Raw genomic sequence first — 18,999 nt, 5'->3', positions numbered from 1 at the left:
TCCTCGAGAATGTCTCCCCAGGCTGATCCTCCCTCTGTGCGCGATTGAAATCGCTCGCTTTGATCGTTTGCTTCGTTACGTAACAGGTGGAGTTTGGTGGCTCGGCAGCTTCGTCGATTTTACCGACGTCGACACCTTCTGGTAGCTAGAGTATCGGGAATCTATGTATATGATTCTGGTTCGTACGATTTGCAGCTGAGTTTCTACCTATCGATCGCGATTAGTGGGATTAGCGAGCTGGAAGGTGTTTTTCTGCACTTCGGTGGATTAAAGGCTGGAACAGACACGTCCAGTAATTTAGTCGAGTAGCGAGGAATTTAGTAATTTACCAATGTTTTATCAAGCTACTCAACTAAGTTTTAGTGTCCACACGTGGTAAATTACTAAATTACTTGCTACTCGACTAAAAAACTGGACGTGTCTGACGCAGCCTTAACCGATGAAGAATTTATCAAGTCTTGGAGCGTGGGAGCTTCTCAGACTTCATCGACAGCTTCTGGTAATCCGAGGAGTCCTAATGGGCTCTATGCAAATGATTGCGCAGATTTTTTTTATATATCTATATAAAAAAAAATATATATATATCTATATATAAAAAAAATCTGCGCAATCATTTGCATCGAACCCATTAGGACTCCTCGGATTACCAGAAGCTGTCGATGAAGTCTGAGAAGCTCCCACGCTCCAAGACTTGATAAATTCTTCATCGAAAGTATACGGTATAAAGGTCACAAAAATTAAAGATGCTACTAAAAGCTGGTCTGATCTTGAGAAATCAATAAAGGCGGACGAGAGGAAAGAGGAAAAGTGAGGGAAAACGAATGACAAAATCGTGTGTTCAAAATTAATTATCTGATTGAGAATAACACCGATTCCTCTGTCACTTTTTATACTCGACATTCCTTTATTGGCCACAAATCAATTCAGTGCTCAGATTCTCAGCTTCGGTTTTTAGGAATTAGCGGGCGAGGCCTGTAGTTGACACAAAAACTTTTATAAGAGGCACATCTTCTGTTAAAAATGTCGTATGAAAATCGTTTTACGATGGAAAATAATAAAAACTTGGTAGAGACTAATTTAAACGAATGAAAGTCGGTAATAGATTAATAGCACATTCGCCAACCTGCACTAGTGATATGAAACATTTTGTTTTAAGTCGACTTCATAGTTTTTTCTTATACAACGCCCGCTAATTCCTTAAAACCGAAGCTGAAAATCTGAGCACTGAATTGGTTTGTGGCCAATAAAGGAATGTCAGGTATAAAAAGTGACAGAGGAATCAGTGTTCGAACGGAGAACGAGAATACAATTGGAATTAGCAAAGTTGATTTCACAATCTTTGCCTGAGAATGTTTTTAATGTTTTTCGTGAATTAAAGGTACAATTGGAATTAGCAAAGATGATTTCACAATCTTTGCCTGAGAATGTTTTTAATGTTTTTCGTGAATTAAAGGTACAATTGGAATTAGCAAAGTTGATTTCACAATCTTTGCCTGAGAATGTTTTTAATGTTTTTCGTGAATTAAAGGTACAATTGGAATTAGCAAAGTTGATTTCACAATCTTTGCCTGAGAATGTTTTTAATGTTTTTCGTGAATTAAAGGTACAATTGGAATTAGCAAAGATGATTTCACAATCTTTGCCTGAGAATGTTTTTAATGTTTTTCGTGAATTAAAGGTACAATTGGAATTAGCAAAGTTGATTTCACAATCTTTGCCTGAGAATGTTTTTAATGTTTTTCGTGAATTAAAGGTACAATTGGAATTAGCAAAGTTGATTTCACAATCTTTGCCTGAGAATGTTTTTAATGTTTTTCGTGAATTAAAGGTACAATTGGAATTAGCAAAGATGATTTCACAATCTTTGCCTGAGAATGTTTTTAATGTTTTTCGTGAATTAAAGGTACAATTGGAATTAGCAAAGATGATTTCACAATCTTTGCCTGAGAATGTTTTTAATGTTTTTCGTGAATTAAAGGTACAATTGGAATTAGCAAAGATGATTTCACAATCTTTGCGTGAGAACTTTTTTCGTGAATTAAAAGGAAATTAGCTTCTTTCATACATGAGTCATGTTTATGGGGGGGGGGGGGATAAATGATAATGAAATCATAACATTGGACAATTAACCATTACATTCATAATAATTTCGTCGACCAGAAGGTTAAAAAAAGTGACTGAAGCAATAATAATTTTCATAATTAGTAAGTGTGCGCCGAATACGATTAATTTTATCAGCAGACTCAAAGTGTTCTCTATGCTTTGGTTGCGCCAGGTAATGAAGAAGATGATGGACCGTGAAAATATCTTATGGCAGCTGCAGTGATAACAATTCGATAATGATTAAGTAGATCGTCGACTGAAGATGTTCCCCACAATTCAATGCACCGAATGATAAAGTAAATTCCTTCAAATCAAACCTTCTGACGAGGTTTACAGATAGCCGCGCCAGTGTCCACGATCCTCAGCTTCCGGTGACGCAAAGAGGCGAACGCGTTCGTTACGTCACTGCTCGATATTCCCGCGCCACAGACCCCTTTTAAGTCAAACGATCTCCCATTTAACATTATTCCATCGTTCTCTCCGATATACTCCCACCGGAATGTATCATACGCCTGCATTTACCGAGACACACCTTGGTTTTCACGGTGTTTGGTCAACGCCGGTCACCGACCTTGCTTCTTGCGCGTGCCGCCGAGGAAATAAAATGGCTATACGTATACTATCGGTTGCTCAATAATCCTAGATCCACGCATTTAACGGCCAGCCACGCGAGGGAAGAGAGGATCTCGATGTTTTTATGGCTTATTCCAAATTCAGCTACTTTCACCTGGAACTGCAACTGCATCGCGGAATGCGCGGTAGAAGAGCGCAAGATCAAGGTTTATTTATTCGCAGAATGTTGCATTCTTGACGACTTTCGATATGCAAGGCCTCCATTTACGAGCGAAACTTATTTCAGGGATAAATTTAGCATCGAACTGTTAAAATCTGCCTTTGCTTTATTCTCGCGTTTATACCTACTTCAACGATCTAATAATTCGTCTGCCAGCTGGGCGAAGTTCATTGAAATCTTCAGCGGGGGCTTTGTACCTTTTACGCGATGCATCTGACTTCTGTGAATGCCCACTTATAATAGTTCGCCTTTTCTGAGAACCTTGCATCTAGGCGCAATGTTGTTATTTCGAGCACTAGACCCGAAGGAAAGCAGATGCGAGGTGGTCGAATGTAAAAATGGCACTTGCACGGAGACCGAGCCGAATTGGGCCGTACGTAAACGTCAACTCTTTCTTCAACTCTGTTTTATGAGATTGGAGATTTATCCTTGAAGTATGCCTGGATTATAAGGGCACGCTGTGGAAGCTAATATGCTCGAACGACGAAAGTATTTGAGGTTTTGCGCTGGACGTGGGAACAAGCTTCCATCGTCCTTCGCGGTCATCCCGCATGCCTCAGGGTGGGACCATGCGGTACCTCGTGTCGGTCAACGGAGGCGGTACAAAAAGGCGATACTGGTTTCTCGCGCTGCTTGCTGAAACGCCATCGAGAATATCGTTCGCGAATTACTTTCCCCCTGCGGATCCGATCGTAAGTCGATAGACTTTGTTGCGCGCGTATTATACAATATTTTGGGAAATATATTGTTTCATTTAATTGTTTTGCGAAACCACCAAATTTACAGGAACCAGTATCGATTAAGCGACAGTGTTCACTGTAGATCTCTGATCCGCTAGATTTTATACGGCAAAGTAGCCGACGTCAAAATATCCTGCGCGACTGCGTGACTTGACCTCGAGTAAGAGGTCAGTCGCACCTATAAATCACCCAGCGGAAAAATATTCCTCGCAGCGACTGTAAAACACACCGCGTCTTGGGTCGCCAGTGATTTCATCGCTATCGAGCAACGTTTGCAACGGTTTCGCGTTATCACGATTTCACGAGCAGACCAATTCCCAATCTCCCCCACAAAGCTTCCTTTCTATAATAGAGAACCTTTAAAATTGCGCGGACGGTAGACAAAGAAGCATATTGACTACCAGCGTGGGCAACGTTCATGCGAAATCGGGGGTCGAATGAAACTGTTAAGTTTAATAAATTAAAGTGATTTATCGAACTTTCTTGAACCAGAATACCCATAAGTTCTGTATGTACTTCTTTTGTTACATACGAAAATTGGCGGGAAATTGGACAGCAAAAATTAAAGGTTTAGACCTTTCAGTTTGAAAACTCACCGCTTTTCTTAGTAAATTTTTTTGTTTTATTCTGGTTCATGAAACTGAAGCTACATATGTATAAAGTAAAGCGCCGTTTCCTTTTTCTGGTTCCGATTACCTGGAAGATAAATATCACGCATACCAGCGGACGACAAATTTTGCACGACGCGATGGTAGACCATGCATAACTCATATATTTATTATTAAAAATTAATAAGAAAAAAACTGCAACTTCTTCAGGGATTCGTAAAAACGTCGTCCAAATTTCAGATGAATCGAATCACTAGTTTCTTAAAAAAATAATTCCAGATTCTGTTATGTTTTTAGCCCAAAAAATTCCCCCTTAGTTTATTAGGTTTTTCGTTTTTTAATATAACTATGCAACGGTGCGGGATAGAACAAAACTTTAAATATTATTATTATTCTTATTATTGTTATTAACGAGTATAATCCTTTAAATACATTATTGCAAAACATAAGAAAAAATAGGAAAAACTTACTACTAGGTTACAAGTCGTTGCACTTAACGTTGATTACGCTTACAGATATATGCATATGTACAAAGTGTAGAAAGTAGTGTCACTCCTGACCGGTTTCAAGATACCGAAACACTAATGATCTGAAGGATGTCAGGGATCCAGAGATAAGGTCAAGAGAGTGGGAGTGGCTATTGAATATATGCATTGTCCAGTTTTTTATACTCCATCGCACTACCAAAAGAAAAATATAGTTATGTTAAGGGGTATTGCCACTGTAGAGCCTGGAAAGGCAGCCTGATTTTGAGAATTTTTTATGCGAGTATAGTGAATAGAATACAAAAATTTGTTTGAAGGCCTTTATTCTACATACCTTGAAGTATGATCACAAGTTTTTAAAAACATTTTTACACAAAATGACGGGGCCACGGTTCAATTTAAAGAAGCTTCTTCTGAAAAACAATGTTCCGCAGCCGGAAAGATTTCTCCTTAAATTTTTCACCCAGAACAAAAAACCAAACATTTTTGAGTTCTGTATAAGATTCTCTCGGGAAGTACGCGAGGAAATGAAAAAATACTGTTTTTTGTAAGAATGCTGCGTGATTGAACAAAAAGTAACGTGAAAAACTGTTGAAACGTTTTGTTCAATCGCGAAGCATTCTTACAAAAAACAGTATTTTTTAATTCCCTCGTGTATTTCCCGAGATAATCTAATATAGACTTAAAAAATTGTTGGTTTTTTGTTCTAGGTAAAAAATTGAAGGACAAATCTTTCCCGCCGCGAAACCCTGTTTTTTAGAAGAAGCTTCTTTTGTTCAGCTGTGGCGCCGCAATTTTATATTTAATTTTTTTTTAAAAAATCGCGATCATACTTCGAGGTATGTAGAATAAAGGCCTTCAAACAGATTTTGTATTCCATCCACTATTCTCGCATAAATAAATCTGAAAATCAGGCTGCTCTTCCTGGCTACAGTGGCATTACTCCTTAAGGGGTAACGAACGTGTCTCTATATCTCCAATTCTACCAAACACTTTGTAACGAAAAAATTAATTTTTACTGTTTGAATATGATCTAAAATACCCTGAAAGTTTGGAAGAGATCCGCTAAACAGTTTCTTAGAAAAAAATTCCCAAGTATCACCTTACTCCTAGCGTCCTAAACAGAGCTTCCCCTCAAGGAAACAAAAAGTGCGACAATTTTAACAACTGATCTCGCCCCTTCAGAGTAAATTCCCCGAGAAAAACTATTGCTCCTTGTACAAAACTATTATTCCTCGCATACTCCAATGTAGGTACCCTACATTCACCCGAATTGTCATTAAAATCCGAATTTTCGAGTTAGGAACGTCTCTTTGTAAGCACGAATACCTTCGCCAACATTTAACATTCATCCGGCGAGCCCCACAGTTCGTCACCGTGCAACCCCGAACAAAAAGAAACCATCCATTTCTCCTGCCGGGCAGAATTTCCGCGAGGCGCTCGCTGGAATACAAAAGGGGACGCGCGTCGCCGCGGAAAGAGGCCGTGAACGCGGCAAAGCCGAGGGAAGACCACGAGGAAGGGAAAGAGAAGGGGAAGACGGTTAATCGGTGCCAGAGTACCGTTGTACCTGAATGGAGCAGCGAGATGGCTTTCGGTTTCCCTGCAGCCTCCGTCGCAGCTGCAGCTCCGCTCTTCGGCTTCCACGTACGTGCTCGTCGTGCACGTGGCCGCGCGCCTCTGCACGTGACAGTTTTTCCGTTTCGCTGGACGAGGTCGAGCCCGCCTTGGACAATTTCCGCGCGCGATTCCGTCGCGGAGACGAGCGCCCGTCGGCCACGTGCACCTGCGCCCGCGACCACACTCCTCCCTTTGCAACAGCTGTCGCGGCATTTCCGCTAACGGTCCCATACCCGCGGCTGCCACCGACCCGGAGGCCGTTTCGACTTTCTGTCGGGCTGGGAAAATCGGACCCACCTCGTCTGCCATCGACGAGTTTCGTCCCACCAGACGCGGCCCGGCGAATATTTCGTTCGGGTTCGTTGAACTTTAATCGAACAGTGCTGGCGACGTTCTCGCGGATGACAATGTGAGCGGAGGCTCTGTTGGTCAAGGTTCTGGAGGAAAGGTGCGACGGAACGTCTCGAGTGTGCCCAACTTTCACCGTGCCCTGTGCTCCGATAGAAATGTGAATCGGGTCCCTCGATCTGCATCGGATGTACGTGCGTGCACGGTCTGCGCGGCTCCAGGAGGAACGATCGGTTTCGCGTATGGGGCCAAGCGGCGCGTGCAGGCCCGTGGGTGACTGTGTATCCTGCTACGCGAGCCACGAGGCCGTTTTTGCAGCCAACGGACCAGATCGCGCGTAACACAATTCCGCCGATCGTGACACCGATCGTTTACCCGGCCGATCTGCCGTCTAGTGTTACGTCGCCCGTCTACTTAGCATAAGTTGTGAGAATTCCTGGCTGGAGTAACGCGTGCCTGTCCTCGGAATCCTGTCCGCGATATTGTGCAAACGTAGACAGGCGCGCGGGCCGGTTCCAGGCGATGAAATAATATTCGGCACGCAGCCAGCCATGCCCACGAAGAGCCTCGAGGCAGTGGACATTTTGGAAGCCCTCGAATCGAAGCTCGCGTACATTCCTGGGGGACGTGATCGTGAAGGGAGACCTTTGATAGTCGTCAATGTGCCGTCGGAGCTTCAGCCCACCACGAAGCCGAGATTGGAATCCCTCGTCGCGTACTTCTTGTCCATTTTTAGGTAATTGTAAACGTAGCTTTGTTGGCTCTGTGTTTGATATATTTGGATTGCTACGCGTGAAGTGTCTGTCCGAGGATTCAAATATGTTTTTGGGTTTTCTTCTGGAGAATAATTAGGGTTTTTATGAATTAGATTGCATTGTGTGTTACGATTCGATGTTTCTTGCACGGTGGATGTGGGTTACGAGAGATGTTATTGTATTGACAGCGAGGAAACCAAGTGGAACGGGCTAGTGCTGATCGTGGATGCACGAAGGGGTTCATGGCGCGTTGCAAGGTCGTGCATAAGGCTGTCGATGGTGCTTCTTGGATCGTCTGCCACTTCCGTGATCGTGGTTCGCCCTGAGGGCTTCTGGGACAAAAGGGTCGACAGTTGCACGAAATCCCATAAGGAAGGAGAGGTTGGTATTTAATTAAAATGCAAATGAGGAAAGTGTTTCTGAGGTTCAACGAAAGTCTCCTGAAATTTAGGAGAATTGTTCAATTCTGAAAACCGTAATAATATTTAAAAGAAATTGCTTCTAAAGAGATTTCAATTTGAAGAAGGTTTCCTTAAAAAGAGAATCCTATTTTGGGACTAAAAACATAGCAAAATTGCGGAGTTTTTTTTAAAGAAACTAGCGATTCGACTCATCTGAATTTTGGACCATGTTTTTATGCATCTTTGAGGAAGTCACAGTTTTTTCCTTATGAATTTTGAATAATAAGTAAAAGCCGTACGACAAATATTTCATTATTTTATTACTTTTTTTAGTTATTTTGTCATTAGTTTCGTGAAATTATATATTTTCAAAAATCTCCTACGTCTCGCGACTATTTTCATTATTTACATTTAGTTGTAGCTGAGATTTTCATCTCGTGATAGAAAAGCCTCCTGTGAAATCTCATCGTGGGTTCGCCCGTTGACGCGCTGAATGTGTCTGTCTATTACCCGCCATTTCTACTTGCGCGCTTGACTTATTGTTAGTAGCATTGCTGCTGGCCCAGAGGACGCACAGTAACATCCATACATCTTTAGTTTTCTTATATTAAAAATTAAAGAGTCAGATTTCATTTATAGCAATATATCCTCCACGAAAAATCTCAATATGTATTGGACCATGGTTTTCTAATCATTCGCGTTTGCCCACAAGTTACATAATACACGACTTCCTTGCGTCGACCAGACATACCAGTTCTACCACTCGCCATTTAGGCTTCAACATTTTTCTACGATTTCGTCGGAAAAGTGTCGCTCCTCACAAGCACGTGCCTCAATCACTTATCGCGCGATCTATCCTACTGATGATGTCATTTCATTAAAAAATCACGATATAGACGAGCTAATCAACGGATTCTCGGAGCGCGTTCAATATGACGCAAATTAATTCGTCTCCTCTTCGTTGTTGTTTCAGCCAACGTACCTTACCTTGACCAGGCTTCAGTTTCACGTGGATCTCGCTCAGCTGCCGCACGAGTTGGGTGGTAACAGATCATACGATCACGCAGAATGGATTCAGAAGCGTGTGGTAATATTGAATAATAAGCCGAGCTCTATTAGCGTTATAACCACGTTTGATTAAGGGTACTAGGCTAAACATCTAATTAGGGTAGACCGGGGGCAATAGTGACAGGGGAGCGATTGTAACACGTTAATTATCTCAAAACGTATGATAGATATTAACACAAATTTTGGATATAAGATGAAGAATAGAGTATAGATACACAATAGACATACACAGTGAAGAAAATAACTTTTCGATACCCTAAAGTAACTTTTCTTTACTGATTTAAAATTGTAATATAAATACTCCGTTTGCAAGTACGTGTTTCCTCTATTTTTTAATATTTAATCTGGCCATTTTTAAAGTAATACTGATCGTTACTTGTCACTTTCAAGTGTGCCGTTAATACAAATTTATAATTTAAGTTGAAAAACCTGGTCGGAGGCGATTGTAACATCAGAGTCAGGGTCGGTTGTAAGACTTTCTCCGCTTCTTATTTTTTACTAATAACCGCAATATTACTTGACATACAAGCGAGACTGTTGTGGCTCAAATAATGTCAGATAAGTAAGTAACATTTTCATAAAAGAAACTGTTGTTGTAACTGTAATAGTTTTTGCGTAAGCGTATTCCAAAGTCAAAGTGCCCCCTACCGCCCCCGATCTACCCAATCAGTTTTGCCCAAAATTCATACTACGAATGAGAACTCATAAAACGAACGCCCCCTTCAATTTAATTTAACTTCCATCCTTCCTCCACGATAAAGTCACCTGGCAGTGATTCGATCAAATGTTCCACCACCTTATACCCTTTACTCCTCCAACCAATTATTCCAGTATATTCCAAAGAAAATAGTCTACTACGTTCCCACAAGAAAGCCCGTAGACGTCGCATACAACTGGGCAATTAAGAGCCAAGAAATTCCATTATCCTTTCAAATTCTTGACCCCTCCATAATAGCACAACTTCCATAGCCGCATCCGTAATGACTCGTGAGAGAAACGTCCATGTACAAGCACGCTAATTACAATTATCCTGCAGGAAGTCGTTACACTTTCACTCTCATTTACTCCCGGACCAGTTTCACCTTCCGAATAATGTTCACGATATCTCCTGTTCTCGCAGAAAATAGAGGACTACGGCAAGGACGCGGTGGATCTGGTTTCAAAGATGGCAGACCTTCACCAAAGATTGTCCACCCTGGATGGGTTCCGGATGTCAGAGTCTGACGACGATCTGGAGTCCTACTGGGAAATGAGCACGGAATTGGCATCCGTCGCCCGATACGCCCTCCACTCAGGTGAAAACGCGAACGTTTCCCGGCTGTCCCTTCGCGATCGCCGTCCCTTACCGCTTGAACGGTGCCAACGCTATCGGTCGCGTCGCAGTCGCGGCCTAATGGTTATTTCCTGGTCTAACGCGGCGCGAACGATCGAGCCAGTCGTACCGGGGGATAGACACTTGCGGCTAGATTGCCCTTAAAAATTGAAAAACCGGCTTAACCGGACGTCGGGCAAGAACGTTTCTTAGGAAGCGAGACGCGAGACGCGTGCTCGCCGCGGCGCGAGGGTGCAAAAACGGCGAGCATGGACAGTGCCGCGCGAATGTCATTTATTTCCTTCGATCTTCATCTTCCGATTCGAGGCCACCCCACAGAAGTCTTCCTCGCTCTTTCATTCGAACATGAGAGGTCTAATGACATTACTTAGGTGGGAAGTTACCCGAACATTCAGTTTTTGTTTTTTTTAATTCTGCAGGTTTGCAGAGGACCGCAATAGAGGTATCAGGCAATTTTTCGTTCCTGCATGTTTCAGTTCTTCGGGGCGAAAACAACCCTTAAACGTTAATGTGTGATCCCCTACTTCCCTGCACATCTTGAAAACTGTGGTAGATATAAAAGAAATATTACAATTAAAACTTAACGGCTTTTTATGTTCTATAAAACCGTATAATCAAATTGTGTAAAATTTGTAATTTAAAGAGTAAAATGTTCCAAATCGCAAGGTTTAAACAATTCGATTATATAGTTTTATACAGTGTACAAAAAAAAATATTAAACTTTCTTTATATCATTTGTTTTGGATCCAGTATTGTTTTCAAGATATTCTGGAAAATAGGAGAGCACTCGTTAAGATTTAGGGTGTGCTTTCATCCTGAAGAACCGAAAATGGGCACAGACGAAAAATCTCGCGATACTTCTGTCGAGGTCCTCTACAAGCCTACGCGGTTTAAAAAAAATGGACTGCTCGGGTGACCGAACATCCCTTGTTAGAAGGAACGCGAAAAAGAGAGAAATACATAGAAGATAGTTTACTCATAGAACCACGTTCTTTATATGTATCTCTGGAATTTCAAAGAAATCAGTCGTGATAATAGAATTTTGTATGTATATACGTCGAAGCGTATTGTCATTAGTGTTTATTCAGAATTTACTTCGTTATCGATCAGTGTTTTCTTTTAAGTAAGAAGCTTTGGCTGTTTCTCCTTTTGATAACAATAATTCTTTATTGCACAGTACACTTTACAAAAGAAAACTTGCGAAAGCGAGAAAGAGAAAGAGGAGAATTTCAGTGTTAGCAGGGGTTAAGGTGTGTCGTTATTGGTATCGTTATTGTACAGGCAGAAGCTTGGTGAGTTCGATGAGCAGGGACTCGGCGAAGGATGCTCTGGACGCTATGAAACGAATCCACGAGCTTATAGATTCCATTGAATCGAAGCAGGTACCTCTTCCATTTCGAGATGACGCAGAAACGTGTTTGTTTTATACCTGTGTGTATTCGAGGTGGTTTTATGCCCTGCTAGGTGGACATCGAAAATTCCTGGTCAGAAATGGAAAGGAACCTGGACACCGCCCGAGTAATCGGCGATCTCGAGAAGGGTGTGTCGCGTGTCACAGACTGGATCCTTGGACCAGCTGACGCAATGCTGAATTCCTGTTGCCAGGTTGGGTTCGATGTTTCGTCCTCGGAGGAGCTCCGAAGGAGGCACGAGGAACTGGAACTGGAGTGCAGGGTAAGCGCGAGCAAATTGGGCCATCGAATGCATATTAAAATTAATTGTCAAGTGATATAGAACGAACGAGGAATCATTCGATTGCTACGAGTACACTCCATCCTGGTTACATGGAAATAAATGGACATATCAGGCTGTAATAAATAATGTCATCGTATCTCTTGAAGCTTCGTATGAGTATAACATGCGTGCCATGGAAAAGTTGAATGACTTCTGGTATATTAAAAATAAATAATACTTGCTCCTTCGTGAAGTTGAATTTAAGTACCTGAATTGTGAAATATTAGGATTTACTCGATAGTTTTTAAATATTATTAGAATTTACTCGATATTTTTTAAATATTATTAGGATTTACTCGATATTTTTTAAATATTATTAGGATTTACTCGATATTTTTTTAAATATTATTAGGATTTACTCGATATTTTTTAAATATTATTAGGATTTACTCGATATTTTTTAAATATTATTAGGATTTACTCGATATTTTTTAAATATTATTAGGATTTACTCGATATTTTTTAAATATCATTAGGATTTACTCGATATTTTTTAAATATCATTAGGATTTACTCGATATTTTTTAAATATTATTAGGATTTACTCGATATTTTTTAAATATTATTAGGATTTACTCGATATTTTTTAAATATTATTAGGATTTACTCGATATTTTTTAAATATCATTAGGATTTACTCGATATTTTTTAAATATTATTAGGATTTACTCGATATTTTTTCAATATTATTAGGATTTACTCGATATTTTTTAAATATTATTAGGATTTACTCGATATTTCTTAAATATTATTTTCAACGTAACACCACCTCGATAGACTATTACAGACTGGTATTCTTTTCAGTGCGAAATAATGTCTCCGTATATTTTCATGTGACCTCCAATTAGCGAGTAGTCCATGACACCCTTAGGTATCCACATATGGTCAATAGAACAGTAATACTTCTAATCCTTGAAAGTGGAGAAGATTTTTATAACATAGAATGACGTTATAGAAAGGAAAGTAGCTCTAAGCAGCTCTACACAGAAGAACACGAAGAAGACATTCGTTTTTTACCTCCGCTGAAATTCATCTCGATTTCAGGAGACTTACGGTCGATACGCGGAACTGCTCCACAGGATCGACAGTTTGCCAAGCACACGTTTATCCGGGGACCTGAAATCTCAGAGAGACTTCATGGACTTCGTTTGTCGCAGCTTCGCGACCAGGCTCGAGAGACGGCGCAACGTGCTAATCACTTCGCAAAGGTTCTTCAGGCTGGTCTCCGAGGTACCTTGTTCAGGAGCGAAGGGGAAGCTGCAGAAATAGATATTATTACACTCCCATTCCTCCTGTTTCAGTACTTTGACAAGACGAGCGAAGTGTTCGACAAACTGGTGATGGGCAATAGGACTCACGATTTCTCTCAGGCTAGTGCGAACCTTCATAAGTTGGAGCAGAGTCAAGCTGTTCTTGGTAAATAGCCTTTCATCAAGTATTACTCGATTAATGATTACACTCGTACTCGTACTGCATTTAAAAACATATTCAAACTTCAAGAATGTATTCTACTTACCTTGGAGATTAAAAAATTAAAAGGAGAAATGCACAGATTTTAAATACGGAACTTCTATGGGGTTCACTAGTTCCGTAATACTCGCTTACAATTAGTTTCATCGTTACTGAGCAATATAATTTCCAACTATTAAATATCAAGAGAAATTAAGAGTATCTATAACCACGAAAGGAAATAAGGAAACAAGAATATAACAGTGTCCGATCTCGACGGAAAAACTGCGATACTTTCAAGATGACCTAGTAGTTCTTAAAATGCAGATGTCTCTAGCCATTCCCCACAGCTCCCTAAGTTACTGTATCCTACACTTTTCCAATCCTCCCTTGTTTCCTTCTGAAAAATGCTTCACTCCCTATCCCAAATTCTACGCCCCATCTATTCCAAAATTCCGTAAAATCCCAAGTCACTCAGTCAACCCTCTTACAGCTACAAATCTCGAAACTGTGTTTGTTAATTATACATAAAATTCACCTACGAAATGAAATCCTAATTAATTATCTCCACTGGTAACATTTTGTGTGATACCTAGATATCCATTACAATGACTAATTAAAATTACACGAGTCAGGTGAAATGACCTCGAGACGTTGTTATATTTGATTACGTTTTATTTCTGTGGCGCCGGCCTAACTCCACAGAAACCCTGGAGTGTGAGTTGGTGAAGGAAGGCGAGAAGCTGTCGGACATACTCTCCATGCCCGTGAAGGATGCTCTGGGCCGAGACGTGCAAGTCGACTATGGCGAGGACATAGTGAACGTCAGAGATATTTTGGATGCAACGAACGCCAGGAAAAATATCTTCAACGACAGCGTTGAACTGCAGAAACTGTCTCTGAAGCAGATCGCTTTGATACACACCTATGAAAGCGACGCTGAACAGGTAACAACATCCCGTAACATTATCCCCTGCAATACGTGTAAGTTAAACTACAATCTGCTCACGACCATGCATTGCTGCAGGCTGTTAAGTGGCTGAACGACCTGTACGACGTTCTCCTGAAAAATCACATGGAGATTGGCTGCAACGCGATCGAAATACAGTCGCAGAAGGAAGAGCACCAGTCGTTTCAGGAAACCGCGAAGGTGTGGTAGCAGGCTGCTTGAATTTTAATACCTTTCAATTGTTTCAAAGTCTACGTAGTTCTGAAAATCTAAGGGAACTTGCTCTTAGAATACAGAGACTTCTTATGACTCGATGTATGTATTGGGTTGGTGCACACGAAATTGTCGATGACGGGTTACGTAAAAGTTCCATTGTTTATGGTGGAGATACTGTAACAATTGCTGACGCTGGCTTGCGAATCGAGAAATGTCACAGAAACTCAAAAAAGGTAAATAAAGAAAATAGTTAAAAAGGAAAAGTATTTTCATTTAAATCAATTTCATATGTACCAACCTAATGCCTTTGTCATCTGGCAATGGACCAATTAGTGATGGGATGGAGTATATTGGAACTAAGTTGAAATCTGACTTTCGAACAGTTCACGAGTACTTTGAAAAAGAAAAACTCTATAAGTAGTTTGAGGAAAGTAAATGGTACTTTCAAGTATAATCGAAACTTTTGTGATTCATAGTTTACCTAGGATAGTTTTCTGTTTATAATATAGAATTCGAGTGAAATCGCAGTGTAGATACGATGTACTTATATAATATTTGCGGTATTCATGCAGTCTGTAGATTTTTGTCTTTCAGGGTTCGAGTACTAATTTTACGACATTCGATTCTTTCAAACGTCAAAGTAGTTACTAATACATTCCCGAACCCTGCGGGTACTCCTCCTGATGTTTTAAACCAGCTGTATAATCTAAGTACTTTGGAAGTACAGTGGCTCGCATTAATATTCGGACACTTTTTCAAATCGCATAACTTTTTTAGAATTGGTCCAAACAACTTGAGTTTTTTTGAAAAGCTAGAAGAATTAGTTTGCTAACTGATGCGTTTCGTCGTTTTGGAAAAAAATGTATTTGGTTGGAATAGCGAAAAGAATAGTAAAGGTCGATTTCTAAACTTTTTTTTGTGAGCTTGTAATGAAAATTAAAAAAAAAACGTTTGTAGATTGCAGTAAGTTGTATACGTGCCTAAAATTTCATAAAAATCGGTTAATATCGACCTTATTTTGCGATCTTTAAACGTTTGTAACTCGGAGCAACGTTAACCGATTTTGATGAAATTTTAAAATTTTAAATCTACCTTTACTATTCTTTTCGCTATTCCAACAAAATACATTCTTTTTTTTCAAAACGACGAAGCGCGTCAGTTAGCAAACTAATCCTTCTAGCTTCTCAAAAAAACTCAAGTTGTTTGGACCAATTCTAAAAAAGTTATGCGATTTTAAAAAGTGTCCGAATATTAATGCGAGCCACTGTGCATACATAGAATAAAACGTCACCTCTTATGAGTAGTATTCGAATCCCATGAAGTGAAACTTTTGCATTGGAATTCACTCGTATTCGTGAGTACATATTGAACTTGACCCCATCTCTACCCACAACGTGAGTGGCGTTTCTAGCCAAGCCAGCTGCGATGCTGAAACGTTAAAATCATTTCCCAAAACGATACATCTTGAGAAGTTCATCTGACTACAGAAGCTTCGTTTGTGAAGCCTCTACCGGGTGTCAAGATTCCATTACATTTTCCAGGGGACGTACGATTACGGCTGCCAATTAGTGAACGGAGCACGAGTGCTAAGATTATCCTGCAGACTGCCTCTGGAGAGTAACGCGAGTCTCTTCTCAAGGCTGCGCCAGGTCTGGAAGCAGCTTCGATCCGTTGGACAAGAACAATTAACCAGGCTCAGGGTGTGCGCTGTTTTCCACCGAAGCGTCGAAGATGTACGCACGGTGAACCATCATTTTTTTAATCGAAACGAATAATGAAAACAAAAACTCGACAGAGAAATCTGCACCTAATTATCCACACCTCTTTCTTACCACCTCTTTGATTACACTAGTTTACACTAAAAATGTGCATTTGATGAGGGTGTCTCCTCTTATGGATTTTCTCCCGCTGAATTCGAAAATCAAGGTTAAATTTTTTTTTATGGAACAGTTTTTAGGATATTGTGATTTTTCCAATTTTTTTTACCTCTTCGCTTTAAAAATCATATCTGGAGCTAGATGTGCCCGATTTGGTCGTTCTTGGTACCAAATGAAAGACATTGAAATGATCAACAAATATATATAACGGGATCTTTAATTGGTTAAGCGGTTCAAAAGAAAGTGGCCGGCATGCCACTTGTCAGAATGTGGTATTTGGATTTATTCACTCAATCGCTAATAACTTTGTCATTTTTCGGTCGATGTACTTCTGGTTGGTGTTATTTTTTGCGCAAAAGTATCAGCTCGACGCATATGAAGACAAACTAGACGTTTTTTTTTATCAGTTTCTATTTTTCCGTGAAGAGGTAAATTTTTTTTAAAAATCTCAATATCTTAAAAACTGTCCCATAAAAAAATTTTAACCTTGATTTTCGAAATCAGTGGGAGAAAATCCATAAGAGAAGTCACCTCTCATCAAATATACATTTTCATTGTAAACTAGTGTTATCAGATAAAATTCTTATTTTTTTTTACCAGCTTCCTTGTCTTTTTCTAATTCCCATCAGTTGACTAAACAGGTGTTAGATCCTGCCACTAACAATCCCCTCAATTTCTCGAGTAACCTTCGCTCTCAATCACATGCTAACTTGGAATATCCCTTTTCAAGCACTGCTCGAAGCTACGCGACCTAATCGACACAGTGGTATCCCTCCGTCGATCCTCGAAGGCAGAGGATCTGGCTGCAGAGTCTCGAGCCAGGGCGGAGATAAGGGACATCCTGGGTAACCGAGAGAAGCTCCTGCTGGAGGTCGGACGCATGGTGCGGCTGGGTCGGCTCTTGAGGTCCCGATTAAAGGAACCCCTGTGCCATCAACGGCAAGTACGACCAACGATCAAAGGCGTTTTCGAAGCGAGTTCTTGGTGCTGGTTCAAGAATAACGCGGAACCAGCGTCGATCCCAAAGCTGACCACTCTCGTAAAACTGTCTTTTACAGCTTCGGTGCCGGTCGAGTCGGAGCACATAGACGATGAATCGTGTCACAATCATTTTTACCAATCGGCCGTGCTATTTGGCAGAGTTCCCCTCGTCGAACATTTTCAAGCTTCCTCGACCGAGCCTCGGTGCCCTTCCACATTTTCCTGTTCGGTGTATCCGTTGCAATCGGGTCGAAGCAACGAAACGCTCGTAATTCGGTCGTCGTCCGCCTTCCGAGCATAATCGAAAAGAGCTGGATCACGATCAGGCTATATCTATGTAGGCTCGGGACGGAGACCGGGGGGGTGGAGCTGGTAGTAAGAGGCGAGGGGGGCATGCTACGTCGACGACGGGCACCTCCGTTTTTAACGGAGCCGATGTGTCAGTCCATGGCTGCACGTCGACCAGATACCTACACCTTGATATCGGTGCATGTAAGTCGAACGTTTCGAAATACGATAAAGTGCCCTCTGCTCCGGTTCGATCGCTTGTCCCCAGAACCGACCGCGTCTTCGTCCAACCATCTATCCACCTCTCCATCTCACCTTAAACCAGATCATTGGTAGCTCGTATCACAGTGTATTTAATTAACAAACTGCACCCTGCCTCGAAATCCCCCAATTGCGTTTGAAAGTTCGGCAACGCTGCTACCCATCGTCTCGGCGCCTGGAAAGGTTCTTAATATCAGGAATTTTGGGACAGTCCTTCTTTTGAGATCGCATTGTCCGCACAGGGCAAGTGCAGCCTGTCTGGCTTCGCCGTTCGGCCACGTGTTAGTGCGATAAATATGGGTCGACCGTTGTGTCTTTCTCGTTGACGTACGCGCCACCGTTTGTATTCATAGAGACAAGTGCCCCATTTTCACCCACACGAGGACGGTCAGGGCCACGAAATCGGTACGCGCGCATTGTCCGCACGCGAGTCCACGCCATCGCGGCTCGTTGCGAGGGGGTGCGGACGGAGTCTGCACGGACCGGCGACGCGAGGTTTTAAATCTGGAAAATGCAGCTGATTGGCGCTGCTCCAAAGCAAACGAACTGCGTTTCAAACTGTATTACTACGCTCACTTTCTGACTCTATTTTTTTTTTCGCAAGCTATTCCACTGTTTGTTTAGGAGTCTGAGCACAATGGAGGCGTTATGAACTAGATTCTATTCAGATTTGTTAATGCACGTGTTACCGAGGCTTTAGGTGGTTGGAAGATGGTAGTGGGAAAGATCGCTGGCTCTGATCCATTGATGTACAGGGTGTAAAAACATTATTATCGTCGCTCGTACAGGTGATTCGATCTGTTAAAAAATGGTACCGCATGATTGATGTTCACCTCCAAATTCAGGATCGTTTTTTTTTATTTTCATGTGTCCTACTCACTGGGAGGATAAACAGTGTCAATGGTACCATTTTTGGCGTTTACTGTTTAATTAAAACAGTTCCTTCGACAGTTTTTCTCGTTTTAGCGAGTGAAACATGTTTCAATTAAT

The 18,999-nt window shown here is 41.2% G+C and overlaps 1 protein-coding gene across 1 annotated transcript in view; it reads left to right on the top strand.

Annotated features, from left to right (window-relative positions):
- Window positions 1-7,201: 7,201 nt before the first annotated feature.
- The window catches only part of Sls (sallimus), a 210,430-nt gene continuing 198,632 nt past the window's right edge, over window positions 7,202-18,999 (top strand). The window contains exons 1-12 of the mRNA XM_076829834.1: window positions 7,202-7,433; window positions 7,641-7,833; window positions 8,827-8,940; window positions 10,042-10,216; window positions 11,536-11,636; window positions 11,719-11,928; window positions 13,033-13,218; window positions 13,290-13,404; window positions 14,143-14,384; window positions 14,465-14,587; window positions 16,144-16,344; window positions 17,210-17,418. Of these exons, the coding sequence (XP_076685949.1) occupies window positions 7,249-7,433; window positions 7,641-7,833; window positions 8,827-8,940; window positions 10,042-10,216; window positions 11,536-11,636; window positions 11,719-11,928; window positions 13,033-13,218; window positions 13,290-13,404; window positions 14,143-14,384; window positions 14,465-14,587; window positions 16,144-16,344; window positions 17,210-17,418 (2,054 nt within the window). The 5' untranslated portion in view covers window positions 7,202-7,248. The remainder of the gene's footprint in view (window positions 7,434-7,640; window positions 7,834-8,826; window positions 8,941-10,041; window positions 10,217-11,535; window positions 11,637-11,718; window positions 11,929-13,032; window positions 13,219-13,289; window positions 13,405-14,142; window positions 14,385-14,464; window positions 14,588-16,143; window positions 16,345-17,209; window positions 17,419-18,999) is intronic.

Source organism: Andrena cerasifolii, chromosome 1 (assembly GCF_050908995.1).
Source record: "Andrena cerasifolii isolate SP2316 chromosome 1, iyAndCera1_principal, whole genome shotgun sequence".
Classification (NCBI taxonomy): Eukaryota; Metazoa; Arthropoda; class Insecta; order Hymenoptera; family Andrenidae; genus Andrena; species Andrena cerasifolii.
This window is presented reverse-complemented; position numbering and strand designations above follow the sequence as displayed.